Below are 17,583 nucleotides of genomic sequence, written 5' to 3'. Positions count from 1 at the left end.
TGCTATACATTTCTCTCCAGGAGCTGTGATCAGCTGACAAACAGTGACTTATGACAGCTTTTTCAAAACATGTACAATTTATTTATCCATAGGAACTTCACTAGTACTGTGACCAGGTTAAAATGACAAAAGCCTAAATGGATTATCCTCCTAAACCTTGGCCTTTCCTTGTTGGTTCTAGGTAGCTCATAGCACTGGGGTAGATGAGGCAGATGGCCCATGAATCCTGTATCTCTCAGTCTGATTTCTCCAGTCAGTGTCTCTCCCCTTAGCTCACAGGGGTTTTATTCATTCTTTTGTTCAACATTTCTCAGTCCCTTTGTCTGACTTGGGACCCTGTATGTTTCTCCAGAGGGGGTCAGCAATAGCCATTCACCAAGTATTGTTTCTTTGAGCCAAGGCCTTGATTATATTGCTTGATTTGTCCAGAGAACTCTCTTTGTAGCTGGAATGCTCATTTTTGCTACCCCTGGAGAGATCATGGTCTAGGCCTTAGCAAATCTGTAGTTGTAGTGGTGTTCCCCTTCAGATCACGTAAATTCCTGTAACTTATTCTGTGGTTTGGCGAAAATAAAATTCAGAGTTTCTAATGTATGTTCGTATGTGCTCAGATATTCAGGGTTTCATCCCATATCATTTCAGGGTTTAGAAACAGTACTGAATATGAAACAAACGCCTTGTTTTGTTCCTAGCATCTTGTTTTAAAATCACTTAATTTCAACTCTTTGAAATGCCCCCCCCCCCACTTTAAAAATAAACTATCCTCTGCAATGAGAAGCAGCAGCAATTACATCGAACCCTTAGCAAGAGAAAAGTTGTTTTCTTAAATCCTCAGCCTATCAAGTTTAACAATAAGACAATTCCCAGATTTCACCAAAGCAGGGATGCTTCAAGCAATCAGAAGGGGATGGGGGGTGGGGGTGAGGGAATGTGCTTGCTTCAGATAATTTTAGTGTACTTACAGTAGATGACTAACTAATGCTCTCTTGCCCTTTTTCCTATTCTTCCCTCTTTGTAGCTTACAAACTGCTTTGACTAGATCAAGGGCCTGAGTGAACAGCAAGAGCAAAAGGAGTCAAGCATCTGTTCATGTGCAGAGTCAGAGTTTTAAAAAAGAGCCCTGCTAAGAAGCAAGGACAGAAGAGAGAATTTTCTGATATCCTGTGGATAGTTTGAACAGATAACCCTAATGCATCAAAAACTCCTTTTTTAACAGTTGTGTCCCTTTAAAGGGGAACTGTTTATGAGCATTCTGCTTCTGGAAGACATTTTAATTAATTACACAGAACACATACTATCTAGCAGATATGTGCTTTCGTCAGGCTACTTCCTCTGGTTGACTGGAAGTGCCTCTCTTTCTAACAGGTGTAGAGCATAACTTCACTACAGATTTAAAGGGGTTATATTGTATTTCTGTATCAGTTTTGATTTGGTGCTCACAAAGAGTTTCCTTTCAGTAGCTTTGTTTCTTTACCAAGTATTTGTTTAAGCCAGCTCCATGGAAATACACATTACTATGCTTCCTGTTATGCAAAAGTTAATTAAATGTCAGAAAAAAAAATCGAATGCCATGTTAATTATTTCATGCATTTTAAAAGAGTAATTTATGAAGCATTAAAGTAAAACACAGTAATTCTTCAGTTAGACTTGTCATACCCAAATTAAGATCCTAGGGGAAAGGAAGAAGATACAGAGCTGAGCAGACTGGTGATAGGAACATTATGCCTACAACGTACACACGCAGACCTAGCGGCTTTAGGGGTGATGGGGCAGCATGCTCACAGTATCCTGTCTACTCCAGAGCCCTGATTCAGCAAACCATCCCTATTCAGCATAGCATTTAAGCATGTGCTTAACATTCATCATCCTTAAATCTCATTAACATCAATAGGACTTAAGCACATGCTTAAAGTCAAAATATTTGCTTAAGTGCTGTGCTGAACTGGGGCCAGATGCTGTCCAGTGCCTGGCAGGGGTGGGAGAAGCACAATAACCACACCTCCAAACACCCAGGTCTGGGTCATTTGGCCCTGCCAGTAGGGACCCCTCTCCAAGACCACATCCATGTGCTCAGGGACAGAGACAAGTGCTACATAATGGCAGCCACCTGTGCAACTGCACAGGGCCCAGAAGGGAAAGCTCCTTCTCTAAAAATACGCAATGGATTTTTGCAACTTTTCACATGCTGTAACTGTCTAAAGAATCAGACTATTGTGGTATCTTCATGACTGTTCTGTGCATCCTAACAAAACATGAAATGATTACTGAAGACATTGGTACACATAGTTCCTTTTTCACTCTACTTCTGATATGCTGTACAGCAAACAAAATTCTTTAGGAGAGACCTTTGGAGATTTTTTGGCTGGAATTTCCAGGAGCTTTGAAGACTTTCACATGAAAGCATTGAATATCAAGGTTACATGAAAGCACTGAGAACATCAGGGTCACATTTTATACAGTCTTACTTTTTAAGTTCCCATGTAAATCCTTAGCCTTCCAATTTTTAAAAAAATGCTCAGTGTATTTTTTCCCTGCTACATGCTACTACTCTGGAAAAAAATCAAGTGTGGAGTAACCCCCTCTCCTCTGCCCTAGGTGAAAACATACACAAACGTTGTCATTTCCCCCCGGAAATCTTTAAAACATTACATCTTAAAAGGCTTTCCACTCTTTAAAGAGAAAATACATAAATAAATAAAAGCCTGCTTGTGTTCTAGATTTCTGTTTCTTATTGAAGTTCCACAGCTTTTGAATATCAGAAACACATGTAACTCAGCACCAACTGCTGACTAACAGGGTGGGAGAAGAGAACCCAGAATGCTAAACGGCTATCAAGAGGGACAACAATTACTTGTTGTTTATGTGTAACGGATGCCTGGTGCATCATGTTGGAGAGAGGATGATCCAGCGGTTAGAGAAAGGGAGCAGGAGTCTTGACGCTACCATTCTATTCCCCGTTCCACGACTCCCTCACTGTGTAACCTTAGGTAAATTCACTTAACCGCTCAGTGTCAGGATATTAATTTAGAAAACAGATACGACACTATTTGCATAACTTGCAATGATGCTGTGGGGCTTCATTAATGTCTGGAAAGCACTTTGAGTCCCTGAATAACAGGTGTTGTGGTATTTAATGCAAAACAAGGATAGTCCAATCTGTTCGTTTTGGTTCACCTGCATTTTGCAAACCTTATTCAAGAGATTTTGTTTGCACCATAAACCAGGGTCCAGATTGTTTGATGGGAACTCAGGGTTTGGCCACACGGGAACTCTGGGGTGTAAATCTATAGTGCACAAAATCTATAGTGCATTGCATGCTAAGACACTATGTGGACCTTGCTATTGTGCACTAAAAGTCCTGTATCATGCTTTGACCTACTGCTGTCAAAGCACACTATGGAGCTCGTAGTTCATGGTAGCAGAGTCCAAAAGGCCAATTAGTGTGCAGAAAGCTAGCATGCTGTAGATTTACACCCTGGCTTGCCATGCACTAAGTGGACGTGATATACCTTGACTTTAGCAAAGCTTTTGATACGGTCTCTCACAGTATTCTTATCAGCAAGTTAAAGAAGTATGGGTTGGATGAATGGACTATAAAATGGATAGAGAACTGGCTAGAGCATAGGGCTCAACGAGTAGTGATCAGTGGCTCCATGTCTAGCTGGCAGCCGGTCACAAGCGGAGTGCCCCAGGAGTCGGTCCTGGGGCCGGTTTTGTTCAACATCTTCATTAATGATCTAGAGGATGGGGTAGATTGCACCCTCAGCAAGTCTGCAGATGACACTAAGCTAGGGGGAGTGGTAGATACCCTGGAAGGTAGGGATAGGATACAGAAGGACCTAAATAAACTGGAGGATTGGGCCAAAAAAAAATCTAATGAGGTTCAACAAGGACAAGTGCAGAGTCCTGCACTTTGGATGGAAGAATCCCATACACAGCTACAGAATGGGGACCGATGAGCTAGGCAGCAGTTCTGCAGAAAAGGACTTGGAGGTAACAGTGAATAAGAAGCTGGATATGAGTCAGCAGTGTGCCCTTGTTGCCAAGAAGGTTAATAGCATATTGGAGCATTGCCAGCAGATCGCGGGAAGTGATTATTTCCCTCTATTCGGCATTGGTGAGGCTGCATTTGGAGTATTGTGTCCACAAAAAGGATGTGGACAAGTTGGAGAGAGTCCAGCAGAGGGCAACAAAAATGATTAAGGGGCCGGAGCACAAGACTTATGAGGAGAGGCTGAGGGAACTCGGCTTGTTTAGTCTACAGAAGAGAAGAATGAGGGGGGATTTGATAGCAGCCTTTAACTACCTGAAAGGGGGTTCCAGAGAGGATGGAGCTAGGCTGTTCTCAGTGGTGGCAGGTGACAGAACAAGGAGCAATGGTCTCAAGTTGCAGTGGGGGAGGTCTAGGTTGGACATTAGGAAAAAGTTTTTCACTAGGAGGGTGGTGAAGCACTGGAATGGATCTGCGGCTTGACAAAACCCTGGCTGGGATTATTTAGCTGAGGTTAGTCCTGCTTTGAGCAGGGGGTTGGACTAGATGACCTCTTGAGGTCCCTTCCAATTGTATGATTCTATGATTCCATGGGGACAAGCTCTCGGTTTTGTTTTGTGCAAAGCCTCTTGAGTTTTGCTACCCCTATAAAAAGGCACCCACCCACAACTTTACCTTTGCTATCTTCCGTGGGAACGACCAACTGACCTTCAGCCATCCCATTCCAGCACCAGTGACTCTGGGGGGCATGGAAAGGCAGCTCCACCATCCTCCTTTGTTGTTTTGGTATGGCTGCTACCCACCAATTCTCAAAGGGTCTTTTGAGGGCTCAGCTGCCCATCTGCCTATGGCAAAATGTCAGGAAACAGATTGCCCTGCTGCTGCCACCGCCACTCCATTTGCTGAGCCTGAGAGACAGGAGCCCCCATTCTCCTCAACTGTACTTGGTAGGGAGCTACTTACTTCTGCTGAAAGTGGATTCAAAGACAACGATCGGGAAGAAACGTAGCTAGCGACGCTCTAAGTCTGCATTTTGAAGAGAAGTGATTTTTCAGTGAAACTATTCATCACACCCTGTGGAAACTACTTGGCTTTACATCAATGTTGGGACAAGGAATAAGGAAGCAAGAGGACTGAGAGCTTGTTTAAGGCCTTTTTTGCATGGGGAGTTATTCCTGATTAACTCCATGTGTTTATTGATGCCCTTATTACAGAATAAGAGTACCTTACTCCAGATTTGCTTAATATGGTGGAGTTAATCAGGAATAGTTAATCTGCTTTAAATTCACACCCTACCTCATTCCAGATTAACTTTCATGTGTAAACAAGATCTAAAAATTAATAAACATTTCCTGCACCCAGAAAGGAACGGCCTATTTGGCTCAGTGAAAGCTTTGTGAGTAACCATTCTGGACAGTCTAGTAGGCTGCATTGTCCGGCCTGGTGGCTAATGAAATACGAGCAGATGGGAGAGTGCCCCAAGTTCAGGGGCATCTAAACTTTTTCTGAACCAATTCAATCCATCTTTAGTCCAAAGCCAGCACCATTTTTCCATCTGAAAGTGAAAACCACTTTTTTTTTTTTTTTTTTTTTTTTAAATAGCCCGGAATGAAGAAACCTCTCATCTGTAATTAAAACCAAGGTACCTACTTCTCTCTGGCGTCACTGTTGGCAGCGGCTCGGGATGCCTTTTTATTTCTGGAGGGATAAGATGATCTTCTCCTTCACAGCAAGATAGCATCACATGGTTGCAGGGATAGCCTAGATTCGGGTTAGACTCACAGGTTTGCCCCTCACTTTTTACTTTCAGTCCCAGAGAGCAGCAATCACAACATTGCTGTAAAGGAAGGAGATAGTTAGCAACCTACCTTTTTTGTGCCCTGTGTTATATATATATAAATAGAGGTGGGCCCAAGTCCCAGAACTGGAATCAATCTGAACTTTCCCCCAGGAGCAAGGATGTCTGAATCAGTGGTTAGGGTTTAGCCAGTTACAGAAATGGGAGCCTTACTCTGCTTCTTTTGGCCAGTCCAGTACAGAGAGGGTAACTGAAGTTGGATGGATATTAAAATCTAGCTGCAACGTGGAGTTAAGTTATTATTCATACAGAAGCAGAAGGCAAGTGCTGTAGGAACAGTTGCTCATAACTGTTGCATGTGCTAGTCATTGCTTTGGATATATTTTGGTACACCTTAGATTAGATCTGGAAAATCTGTAAATTCTTTGAGGCAATGCCAACTGTATGTACAGAATCTTAACAAGCAATCATTCTGCCCCAGTTACTGTCTGTCTGTCAGATTTTTTTTTTTAAATAAATACCTTACTTCATAGAGCAAGTTACCATTTCACTGGTTTCTCAGTAGATTTGTCTTTATGTTGGATTTCTGACAAAACCGCAACAGCAACAGTAAATGAAATAGTGATTCATTGACAGCTTGGGCTATTCTAAATACATTGGAGGGAAAATCATTGAACACATATTGACATCTGCACGTTGTGCAATACTTTAGCCTCCAATCGCTAATGGTAATACCATTCCATGAATGCCCAAATGAAGTGAATTTTTCATTATAACATAATTAACATTTCTATCAACGTACTGCCCTGGCTTTTGCAATGAATCCTATACACTAGCCTACATAACAGTTAGCCAGCTCTTAGTACAGTCTAAAATATCCAAGTGTGAGCTAGAGATCAGGTTAGAACAGCTTGGTTAATATAACCAACTTTTTCTTTCACAACAAGATTGTTAATTTATCACAGGAGGTGATGGTAGGTACCCCGGGGCGTTCAATTTAAGATCCCTAAACCCTAAACTTAACTACTACACATTGAGCACGGTACTTACCGGGTCCACAAATGTAGGACACTATTAAGGGCTAGACAGTACCTGGCCCTTTCCTGGATTTCCAGTGGGGAAGGAGGGTATAGAGAGTCTTCCTCCTTTAGCACCCGGCATAAGCACCAAGAACACCAGAGGTCCCTGTGCTCAGGTGAACAGAGTCTGCTCCCTCCAGGCACCCATTGTCCAGCAAATGGACTCTGGCCTTGGTGTTCCCTGACCCCTCCAATCATGAGCCCACACAGCTGATGGCTGCAGGAAAGGAGTTAGGAAACAGAGGCCAGAAAGCATTGCTGAGAATTGCACTTGTCCTCCCCTTCCATGGGTGCATCTAAAAGGGATAGCACAGGCTATATTCTTTCCCTGCACTTTGGAGAGATGGGGGAGGACTCTTTCCTTCCTGGGACACATCCCTCCTGGAGTTCCCCTTGGGGTGAGGTGAATGCACTGCCCTTTAACTCAGGCTATATGTAATTTGCCCAATCAGGTAATAAAAGTGCATTAGACAAACAGCAAATCCTAAACATGTTTAAGAGTCTTTTCTGAGCATCACTGAAGTCTAGGCATAATTAGCAGCTAATCAAGCAAGGAAGAGGAGGAGCTGAATCACCCTGCTATACAAACCATAAAAATAATATGTAAATGAAGATGCCCACCATGATGGGAATATTAAATACATGACCTGACATCTTAATAAGTACATTTAGATGCCTGCATTCATAGCAAATGGTGATAAAATGCTTGACAGCACTCAAAATCTCCCTTCCTTGAGATGTCTAATGAGAGTCAATGTGCCTAGTTCTCATTTATGCCTCTACAACCCCACTGAGACTGACCACATGAACTAAGACCAGTGATTTCAGTATAGTTCAGCTGTAAACAGCAATCAACTGCATAAAGCAGAAGCCACATTGAAATAGTCATCAGCTGATAATGTCAGCAGAAATTCCAAGAACTGAATGAGGTGAAAACTGAACTAAGCGCTCTCTTCCAGAGTTAGTCCCACCAAACCAGTCTCCTAGCAAAGCCTGGTTTCCTCCCAGTATCACACTGCATCCAGTCACATACCATCCCCGTCAAACCTGCATTTTTCACTAGCTCCCACTGTGGACAGGGCTAGAACATCACCATAGAGCAAAGAGTTTTGGCTGTTAGACCCTCCTCCAAAAGACCCACAGAATGCCCTGCATGGAACTCAGATTTCCTGCTTCTGAAGAATGAAGGGCTGAGTCGCCTCTGTCAAGATTCAAACCCGCAGTTCTAGGGAGCCTACATATGTCATGCCTGATGTTCAGGCCACCAAACTGTCCCCCTCCTTGCTCACTCTACTCGCATGTCTTCCCAGCCTTTGCTCTAGTGCACCACATGTCCTTATGTGGCTTACACTGCTATTTCTTTGTAAGAGCTTCAAAAATGTTAGAGATGATCAAATCTTGTAAACATCTGCACATTGAACAGCCAGAGAGAAAAACCCAACAAGATGTACCAGGCCACATTTTCAAAAGTGATCTCTGGTGCATACGCAAAAAAAAAAAAAACACTGTGTACACACAATCTAATTGCAGGCCCCGGTTCCTGCCATTGCCAAACTACCCTTCGGTACTACAGCTGTTTGACGTTTTTGTCAAAACATTTTCCCCCAACAAAAATGGCTTTTCAACTAAAATGGATTTTCATTTGGCTAGAAATGTTCTAATTTTTGTTTAAAACAAACAAACAAAAACATTATGAATGACTTTGGATGGCCACTATGAATGACAATGAAGCATTACTGGGCCAGGAAAAGGAAGTGGGAATGATTCTACCGACTGGTAGTTAGGGCACTCACTTGACATGGGAGACCCAAGTTCGAATCTCTGCGCCAATGACTGATTGATTATATACAATAGAACAGATTCAACTGCAGAGACTGAGATAGCCCCATATCATAATAGCCCATAGACCAGTGATTAGGACACTTTTCTGCAATGTGGGAAGCCCAAGTTCAAATCCCTTCTCAACATCAGGCGAGGGCTTCCACATGAATTTCCTAATCACTGAAGCTCCCTCCCCCTCGTCCCAGGACCATTTAGTGAATCTAGTCCTCATCTGCTTTTCTCAAAAGGCCCAAAACTGAAATGAAAAAATGTGAGTCAGGCCAAAGCTTTTTGATGTTTTTTTGTTTGGCCTAAACTATTTGGCGAATTTGTCATGAATTTGCAAATCGGTTTGGCTCAACAGAAACTGCATTTGTTGGCAAATAACTATTTGCTGAAAAAATGTCACCCAGCTTTATTCATTGCTTCATGTTATGCTCCTCTCTGGAAATATAGAGGCTTGAAATGCTGGTTAATTAACTTAGACTGTAAGATCTTTTGAAGAGAGTCCTGTAAAGTTCTTATACTTAGAATACTTAAAAAGGAATAGCCAAAAAAAAAAAAGGGGGGGGGGGGAGATGGGGGGGGAATAAAACAAGATACAACTATATAATTCTCCCACTAGCATATTCTATGATGCCACCAATGAAAAGAGAAGTGTTTGATTATAATAATGTTGAAAGTTCTTTCTTAATTTTCAGGAGACATGATTTGCTATTATTATAGAATTTTCTTTCCGGTAGCAGCCACTATATCCTAGAAGCAGTGCAAACAGAATAGAAAGGCAAAGCCCCTGCCTTGAAGAGATTAGAGTTTAAAATCACTTCACTTGAAGGAAAGCATTACATTAAAGGCTGCACAGCATGGATAAGCTGTTTCACAATTCTTAGGATAGCAAGTTTTTCTATAACTAAGAAACAAATGACAGGCAAAATTCGCCTCTTCACTTGTATCTAAACTAGGAATGTTCTACCGGCATAGGAGTACTATACTGGCAAAGCACAGCTTGCCATGTAATTATAACACCACTAGCAACTTTTGCTGGTAGAAGTATGTCGGTCAGGGATCGCACCTCTGACTGACATAGCCATGCTGGCAAAAGTCAACATAGACCTGAACTTAGTCATTGGGAGTTCCTTCTGTGAAGCAACCACAATAAAGCAATAGTGCTCTGTGCTGCATGCATGACACCCACACACAGACCCTAAAAGTAGCATTTTTGCCCTATTTCTGAAATAAGTGAAGGCCAAAATCAGCCCAGAGTCATGAAAGTTTCATTGATTTCTCTGTGTGTTTCTGAGGGCAGAATGTGGCTCTAAACCGATAGTATTTAAGATTAAATCATCCCTTGGAAACAATAAGCCTGAATATCTAATTAAACCATATACTACACAGTGGATGACCAAATATTTTCCTTATCAACCAATCAAGCTATTTGCAAGACTCTCTGATAAACTAGAGCAGACAGAACTAGTAAATTTCCTGCTGACACAATGGAATATTACAATTGAGCCCACAAAACACCTGCATAAATTATGATGTGTGCTTAAGGAATTCTGAAATCTTCACATCAGGCCCAACCTGGAGAAACATGCATAACACAACAAGAGGCCAGAATCTTAGCTCGTGTAATTTGGCTTAGCTCCTTTAACATCCATAGAACTAAGCTGATTTAGACTGGCTGAGGTTCTGGCCCATGTTTCATTACTTAAACCACCAGTTAATAGCCCTTTTTTATTTATGAGAAAAAGTCTCTGTAGTAATCTAAATATTTGTTTCTTGTCAAATTTTTTGTTTAGCTGGGAAATTAAACTGCTACTCAATAATGTGTTTAAGCTGACAAATTGTTCAGTAATGGGCCTTTCCAATTATATCTTTGATTAAGCTTTCCCCTATCATTTTCTATAATCTATTACACTGTAGATATAAAAACGGAAATCAGCTTCTCTCAACTGCTTCCAAATGGAGAAGGCAATAATAAAACAGCAAATTTAATCTTAACGACGAGAGAGAAACAATACAAATTACTCTCATTACAAAGTTTTAGAACTCAGAGCTGTGCCTATCAGGCACAACCAAACCCTTGATGCAAACTGCCAAAATATTTGGCTACGTGTGATTTCCATGCCTTACCCATGCAACTTTAAAAATAACTAACCTCCATGACACAAATATAAGACAACTTTTAAAGATGCACAAAACTCAATAAATCTACATCAGAAAAGGACTTGCAAAAGTATCAAAGGGTCTTGCCTTATAAAAAGAGCCTTCACAGGTATCGCTTTCATCAGGTCCACACAGATCTCCTTCCTTGGCTGTGATCATGCCAGCAACACAGCTGTTTTCTTTTAAGTATGAGACACAACATTGCTTCTGAGCAATTCTGCAAAGATGGAACAGAGTTAAGCATTACTAGCATTCAAAAGATAGTGCCATCAGGTTGCAAAAATATACAGTAAGAATCGGTGTCACTGGACATAGAAGCATGTGCATTGCTTACATTTCATCACTTTTTTTTACATGTACATAATCGGTGACATCATGTTGCCATCAAAGTCAATGGAAGTTTTGCCATTGATTTCAATGGAGCCAGGATTTCACCCATTTAGACTGGAAAGCTTTCCATTAGACTGGAAAGCGTGGTTTATAATGAAAGACTTAAGGAGCCCAATCTGTTTATTTTAACAAAGGGAAGCTAAAAAGATGATTTGATCCCAGTCAGTAAGTATCTACATGGGGAACAGAAATTTGATAGCAGCAAGTTCTTCAATCTAGGCTACAAAGATATAAACAAGAGCCAATGGCTGGAAGTTGAAGCTAGACAAATTCAGGCTCAAAATAAGGTGCAAATATTTAACTATGAGGGTAGATAATCATTGGAACAACTTACCAGGTATTACACACATGGAACTCGTTCCAGGAAGTCCTGTATCTTGCGTTATACAGGAAGTCAGACTAAATAATCACAATGGTCTCTTCTGACTTTCTAATCTATCAATCAGCATCCCGTTAACATGATGGCTGGCACACACTATATAAACACTAGAGACCAATGAATTGAACCTCATTCAACATATAATATTACGTTCATGTTCTTAATGTTATGTTTTTGTGGTGGACTCATTTTGAGGTGATACATGAGAAGTCGGGAAAGGATATATTTTCTCCATTACGTACCTTTTATTTTTGGTGATGTCCAATTCCAGTGCCTACCACAAAGTACAAGAACTGTCCAATACAGGGCACCCTGATAACAGTGCACCCAAGGGGCACTGCCTCAATCCTCTCCAGACCCCAGCCTCACAAACATGCACTGGTTGTAAGGGCTGTTGCTTTTTAACAACCAGTGGTTACCCTTTATTGACAGCAAGTTCCAAGCAAAAAATGGTTGTCAATAAGATACATATGATTACTGCAACAAAGAAACAAGTCTCCCAGGAAGCCAACTCCCTTTTTTTTTTTCCCCTGAGAAAAAATATTTCCAGTTTGTGTTTTTTCCTGACGCTTAAAAAAAAATTGGAAGATCTCATATCCCTGCGCAAAATAGACTGTGACTGCACCTTGGCCATTGGCCATTCACACTAAAAATGTCAATAGTCAGTTGTGTCAGGTTTAAGTTAATATTTACATGCTGGACAATGGATGAATAGTGTTATCAGTTAATCAGTGGTTTGGGGTTGAATAACGGAAGGTTTTTTTTTCCCCCCTTTGTGTTTTGTTTTTCAGTAATGTTTACTTCCTCTTCCAGTGTGAATTGCCAACTAGAAAAAATAGTTTGTTTGAAATGTGAGTGGCTAACGTCCAACTATATTTGATGACTAAATCTCATTTTTACTGCCATCATAGGACATCTGAAATTTCAGTTAAAAATTAAACTCATTGATGACTACTACAGCTCTTTGAAAACATCCAAAAGACCAACACTGAATGAAGTATTTTTGTAAAGCACCTACAATCCAAAAATGATTAGTTGCTGTTTAAAGGCTGAAGTCTACATGGATTAATGTCGCTCAGAAATATTACATTTTGCCATGAAAAGTTCCTTTAAGATTCAACATGTACAATGGTGATACAATGCTACAGGAAGTGCAACTGGCCATTTTTGCAGTTGTAACTTTAGACATTTCAAGATGGTTTAAATTTGGGTGCTGTACCATTGAACCATGAGTTGACCAGATGAAAACTCTTGTTTATTTCTTATTCATAAACCCACTCTTAGGTGGTCAAGTAGGTATATTGTTGGACTTAGGGGCCTATCTATATTAGAAACATTCTCAAAAATTCACACTGATGTATCTACATCAATGTATTAAATTGGTGGAAGCCTACAATATAAACATATTCCACTGGCACAAAGCAGGGATTGCACCAGTGCAATTCAACATGTTAACATGTATCATGGGATAAGAAGGAAGGTCCCCTCATGGCTCTGTAACTGGTTAAAACGTAGGAAACAAAGAGTAGGAATAAATGGTCAGTTTTCACAGTGGAAAGAGGAAAATAGCAGAGGATTCCAAGGACCTGTACTGGGACCAGTGCTATTCAATATATTCATAAGTAATCTGGAAAAGTGGGTAAATAGTGAGGTGGCAAAGTTTGCAGATGATGTAAAATTACTCAACATAGTTAAATCCAAAGCTGACTGAGAAGAGTTAAAGGGGATCTCACAAAACTGGCTGACTGGGCAATAAAATAGCAGATTAAATTCAATGCTGATAAAGCACAAAGTAATGCACTTTGGAAAACATAGTCCCAACTGTACATACAAAATGATGTGTTCTAAATTAGTGGTTACAACTCAAGAAAGAGATCTTGGATAGTTCTCTGAAAACATCTGCTTAACATGCAGCAGCAGTCAAAACAGCTATCAGAATGTTAAATTAGCAAAATTAGCAAAGGGATAGATATTAAGACAGAAAATATAAATACCACTGTATAAGTCTATGGTATGGCCATGCCTTGGCCATAAGAGGAGAGATTTAAAAGACTGGGACTGTTCAGCTTAGAAAAGATGACTGAGGGGCGGGGGGGGGGGGGGGGGAGGAGAGGGGTAATGATAGAGGTCTATAAAATTATGAATTGGATGAAAAAAGTGAAGAAATTGTATTTTCCCCTTCAAACAACACAAGAACTAGGGGGTCACCCAATGATATTAATAGGCATCAGCTTTGAAACAAATATAAGGAAGTATTTCTTCACACAACTCACAGTCAACCTGGAGTTCAAAACAGTTTATCTGGGTTCAAAAGTCCAACTGGGTTCAAAACAGAATTAGATAAATTCATGGAGTCTAGGTCCTTCAATTAGCCAGGATGGTCAGGGATGCAATCCCATGCTCTGGGTGTTCCTAACCTAATTGCCAGATGCTGGGGACTGGATGACAGGGAATGGATCACTCAAAAATTGCCCCGTTCTGTTCATTCCCTCTCAAGTATCTGACACCGGCCATGGTCAAAATACAGGCTAATGGGCTAGTTGCACCATTTTCTGACCCAGTACAGCCATTCTTTATGTTCTTATCAATATAAATGGGATGCGTGTAAGCCTTGCTTTATTCTGGTGCAGTGCATCTATATTAGGAATTTGGATTAGTGTGACTGCATTGATGTAGTTACCCAGCTCAGATTTCCTCAATGTTGACAGATCTTCAGCAGAACTTTTCTGTGCTCTAGAAGTCACTCTCTGTTAATTTATTGATGACAGTTTTTGGCAGCCAGTTTGATGTAGGTATTATTGGGGTACATGTAACACTATATCCATCATGTCAATGTGAAAAGTCAAAACTAGCTAAAAACGTCTTAAATATTTTCAACAAGGATTATTTTACTGCATTAAAATGAGGAATGCTGGGGGAAGGGGAAAGGAAGAAAAACGTATACCATTATAGCTTTTGGTTTTTCTTAAATTTGTGACTCCTGGACTTGGTGAGAAAAATCTCACTGTCTGGTTGAGCTAAATATTGTCTCTGAATTATCTATACAGGGGGCAGGGTCTTTCCTTTCACACATCATTCTCAATGTACTGCATGAACCCAAAAAAGTTCTGTAAACTTTATACTAATCCTAACTTCATATCTATAAAAATCATTTCAGTTAATATGTGAGCCATTCCCCACCTAAGGGAACTGTTTCCTCACAGGGCAAGTAAAAGTTAGGCCTGATGGGTAGATGAATAGAAAACATCCAAGGAAAACCCAGAGGGGCTGCAAGAGATGATTTGGGTGATTGAGTTAGTAATACCCCAGCCTTTGAATCTGTACTGATCTAATGCCTCAGCAGAGTGCTAAGGGACACTGCTGCTGTACATTCAGAGCCTTCCTCAGCAGCTGTACATTGGCATAACTAAAAGCTCCATGGTTTCCAATCAAACTGTGCCGTTTTACCCCAGCTGAACATCTGGCCCTTGCATCTTTCAGTTGTGACACGAAATCAAGTGAACTTTTGATCATTTGCAAAATTCTAGGTGTTAATAACTTGCTACCCTGGAGACAATAGCAGTTAATTTGTAGAGTCTATGTCATCATGTGTTTTTCTGGATAACAACAGAACTGAGTGAGCTGCTTCTTTACAGGTGCGTGGCTGCCCATGGATACTTACAGTCTTTTTGACATACAAATATCGTACCTGCATGTGTATCTGCATGATGCAGGTGCAAACAAGTGTGCCTGCTTCAACAGCTCCTAATGGGCACAATGGGTTTTCTGCCAAGGTTTTCATATTGCACCCATCATCTTACCATCTGAATGGTTTTGAGGATACAGATTCTAGCTTTTGTTACTGGCTTTAAAGATTCAAAAACTGGCATGTGTACAAGAGGAACTGTTGTAATTTTGCAAGTCCAGAAGTGGAGCCCCAGCAGACGCCCTTTGAAACCAACCTATGATCTCTTAAACCCCATGAGATTAGTGAGGTAGGAAGCATTTAAAATTTAACACTTTGGGTTAAATTAAATCCTGGTATATGTAGGTGCACCTCATTAATAATTGTTGGATTTGCTTCTATATAATCCAATGCGGAAACTGACCTTGTCATCTTCCAATACATACGTTTGTTGTGTGTAAATATGGTTATACTACAATCCAATGGACTGGATTTTGATCTCATTTACATTGGTTTTACAACAGTGTAGCATCTCTGACTTCAATAGATTTAATCCTGCTTTCCACCAGCACGAGTTCAGAACTATGAATAGCACTTTACAATGTTGAAATCACTTTTAAAGAGTCCACGTGGTTTTCATATTTGACACTCAAATTACTTTGTTTCTAGTTCTGTCTCAAGCCTCTTTTTCAGACTAGAAAGACAGAGTATGAAATGGGGTTAAATTAGCATGTTATCCATGTTACCCCATTCTTTTCTTAACTCTTATCCTTTTCTTCCCCACCTTGGGGACAGATGTGATATCCTCAATCAAAGCAATACCTTACATTGCAAGCACTTCTCTTGATTCCAGTGGAGCTATTCAAGGAGTGCAGTACTATGAGAGATGAATAAGGGCATAAGAACCTGGCCTTTGTCATGTATTCTTCCACCCACCAGATTAGTTGTTAAGTTTACCATTTAATAAAAAGTAAGGAAGATCATTTAATTTAATATTTATCATACCAAAATGTCAAGAACATTTGGCTGCACTGTCCTAATAGCTTAAAAACTCCACCGATCTGTGTGCAACAGGGAAGCTAAACACTGGATTTTGTTTTTAAGCAGCAGGAACACGAAACTTTAAAAACTACTGTTCACGTTAGATTCAAGATCTTAAGGAAAACTCTTCCCATTCTGTCCTGACATATTGCCAGTCAGCCAGCAGTCTAATCTGTAGGGTGGATTTGGTCTTAGCTCCCTGGAGATTGGACAATTCATGCAATCATTAGGCTTCCTCTAAAGTAATCCTCACTGCATGATTCTGGATCACTTTATTTTTGGTTTACATACCTGCAAATATCACCATCAGTACCACTGACTGGGATTTCTGTGCATTCCCCATTGTCTATAGCCCATTGTTGGCCAGCTGCGCAGCAAGTTTCAATTAAGTCCTTCGTGGAACCTGAAAAAAAGATAAGACATGGAATGGTTTTGTGAGAAGAATTTTGGGAGGACAGATGTGCAGAAATCATAAGTAGATTGTTTATTCCTCACTAATTCAATGTACCTTTCTTTGTATTATAATAAGGAACACAGGCATGATTACGTAGTAACAGTCTCTATTCCTGGACTGATGAGAAAAAGAAAGTGGTGGACTTCCCATAATCCAGGACGGTTAGATGTACTGGAGCAAACATCTTCTTTTAGGGAGACAACTAAAAGCTTTAAATGGGAGGAAAGTCATCATTTATATGAAGATAAATCCACCTTTGAGACATCCAAAGACCACAATAAAAATCACATTTGATTCAGTTCTCAGACAGGCTTAGTTTGTTATCGAACTGTTTAAAAATTTAATGGGGACTCCCTTCAGTAGTTGGCTGTCTAATGTGTGGGAGAGAAGATCCATTACAACTTGTGCATAAACACTACATAACAGCTATGCATGAGCTATTGCACATGCATGCCTCAGTGTTGTGATGTTCCACTTAATTATACAATAGGAATGAAATTTAACACACAAGTAGTAAAAAGACATTGTGACAACAAACTGCAAACAAATGTTCTTTGTCATGGTCCTTGGGAGCTAACAGGATTTAGCAAGGTTTTGTTCTGTAGATTTTGACAGATGAAGTGTTAAGAAATTGTTTCCATGAAGTGGATTAAAGTTTTACTCATATGACATTCACCTGGAATATAATCCTAAAGCTAAATTTGATGCTTTAGTTGGTTTAAGACACAATAAAAAGACTGAGAGATTTAGCTCTGAATTGGCTGATCAGCTGATGTAAAACATGGGTGCTAAGACGTCAT

At 40.4% G+C, this 17,583-nt stretch overlaps 1 protein-coding gene across 6 annotated transcripts in view; it reads right to left on the bottom strand.

The window, feature by feature from the left end:
* Positions 1-17,583, bottom strand: part of FBLN2 (fibulin 2) — a 184,659-nt gene that overhangs the window by 35,499 nt on the left and 131,577 nt on the right. For all 6 annotated transcript variants that reach the window (XM_067543807.1, XM_067543808.1, XM_067543809.1 and 3 more), the window contains 3 exons: positions 16,621-16,732; positions 10,943-11,072; positions 5,642-5,828 (listed from right to left, as the gene is read on the bottom strand). In XM_067543807.1, coding sequence (XP_067399908.1) covers positions 5,642-5,828; positions 10,943-11,072; positions 16,621-16,732 — 429 coding nt within the window. The remainder of the gene's footprint in view (positions 1-5,641; positions 5,829-10,942; positions 11,073-16,620; positions 16,733-17,583) is intronic.

The sequence above is a fragment of the Emydura macquarii genome, unplaced genomic scaffold, assembly GCF_026122565.2.
Source record: "Emydura macquarii macquarii isolate MOO-44397 ecotype Brisbane River unplaced genomic scaffold, CSIRO-AGI_Emac_v2 contig_968, whole genome shotgun sequence".
Taxonomy (NCBI): Eukaryota; Metazoa; Chordata; order Testudines; family Chelidae; genus Emydura; species Emydura macquarii.
Note: the sequence above shows the minus strand (reverse complement) of the source record. Positions and strands in the feature narration are given on the sequence as shown.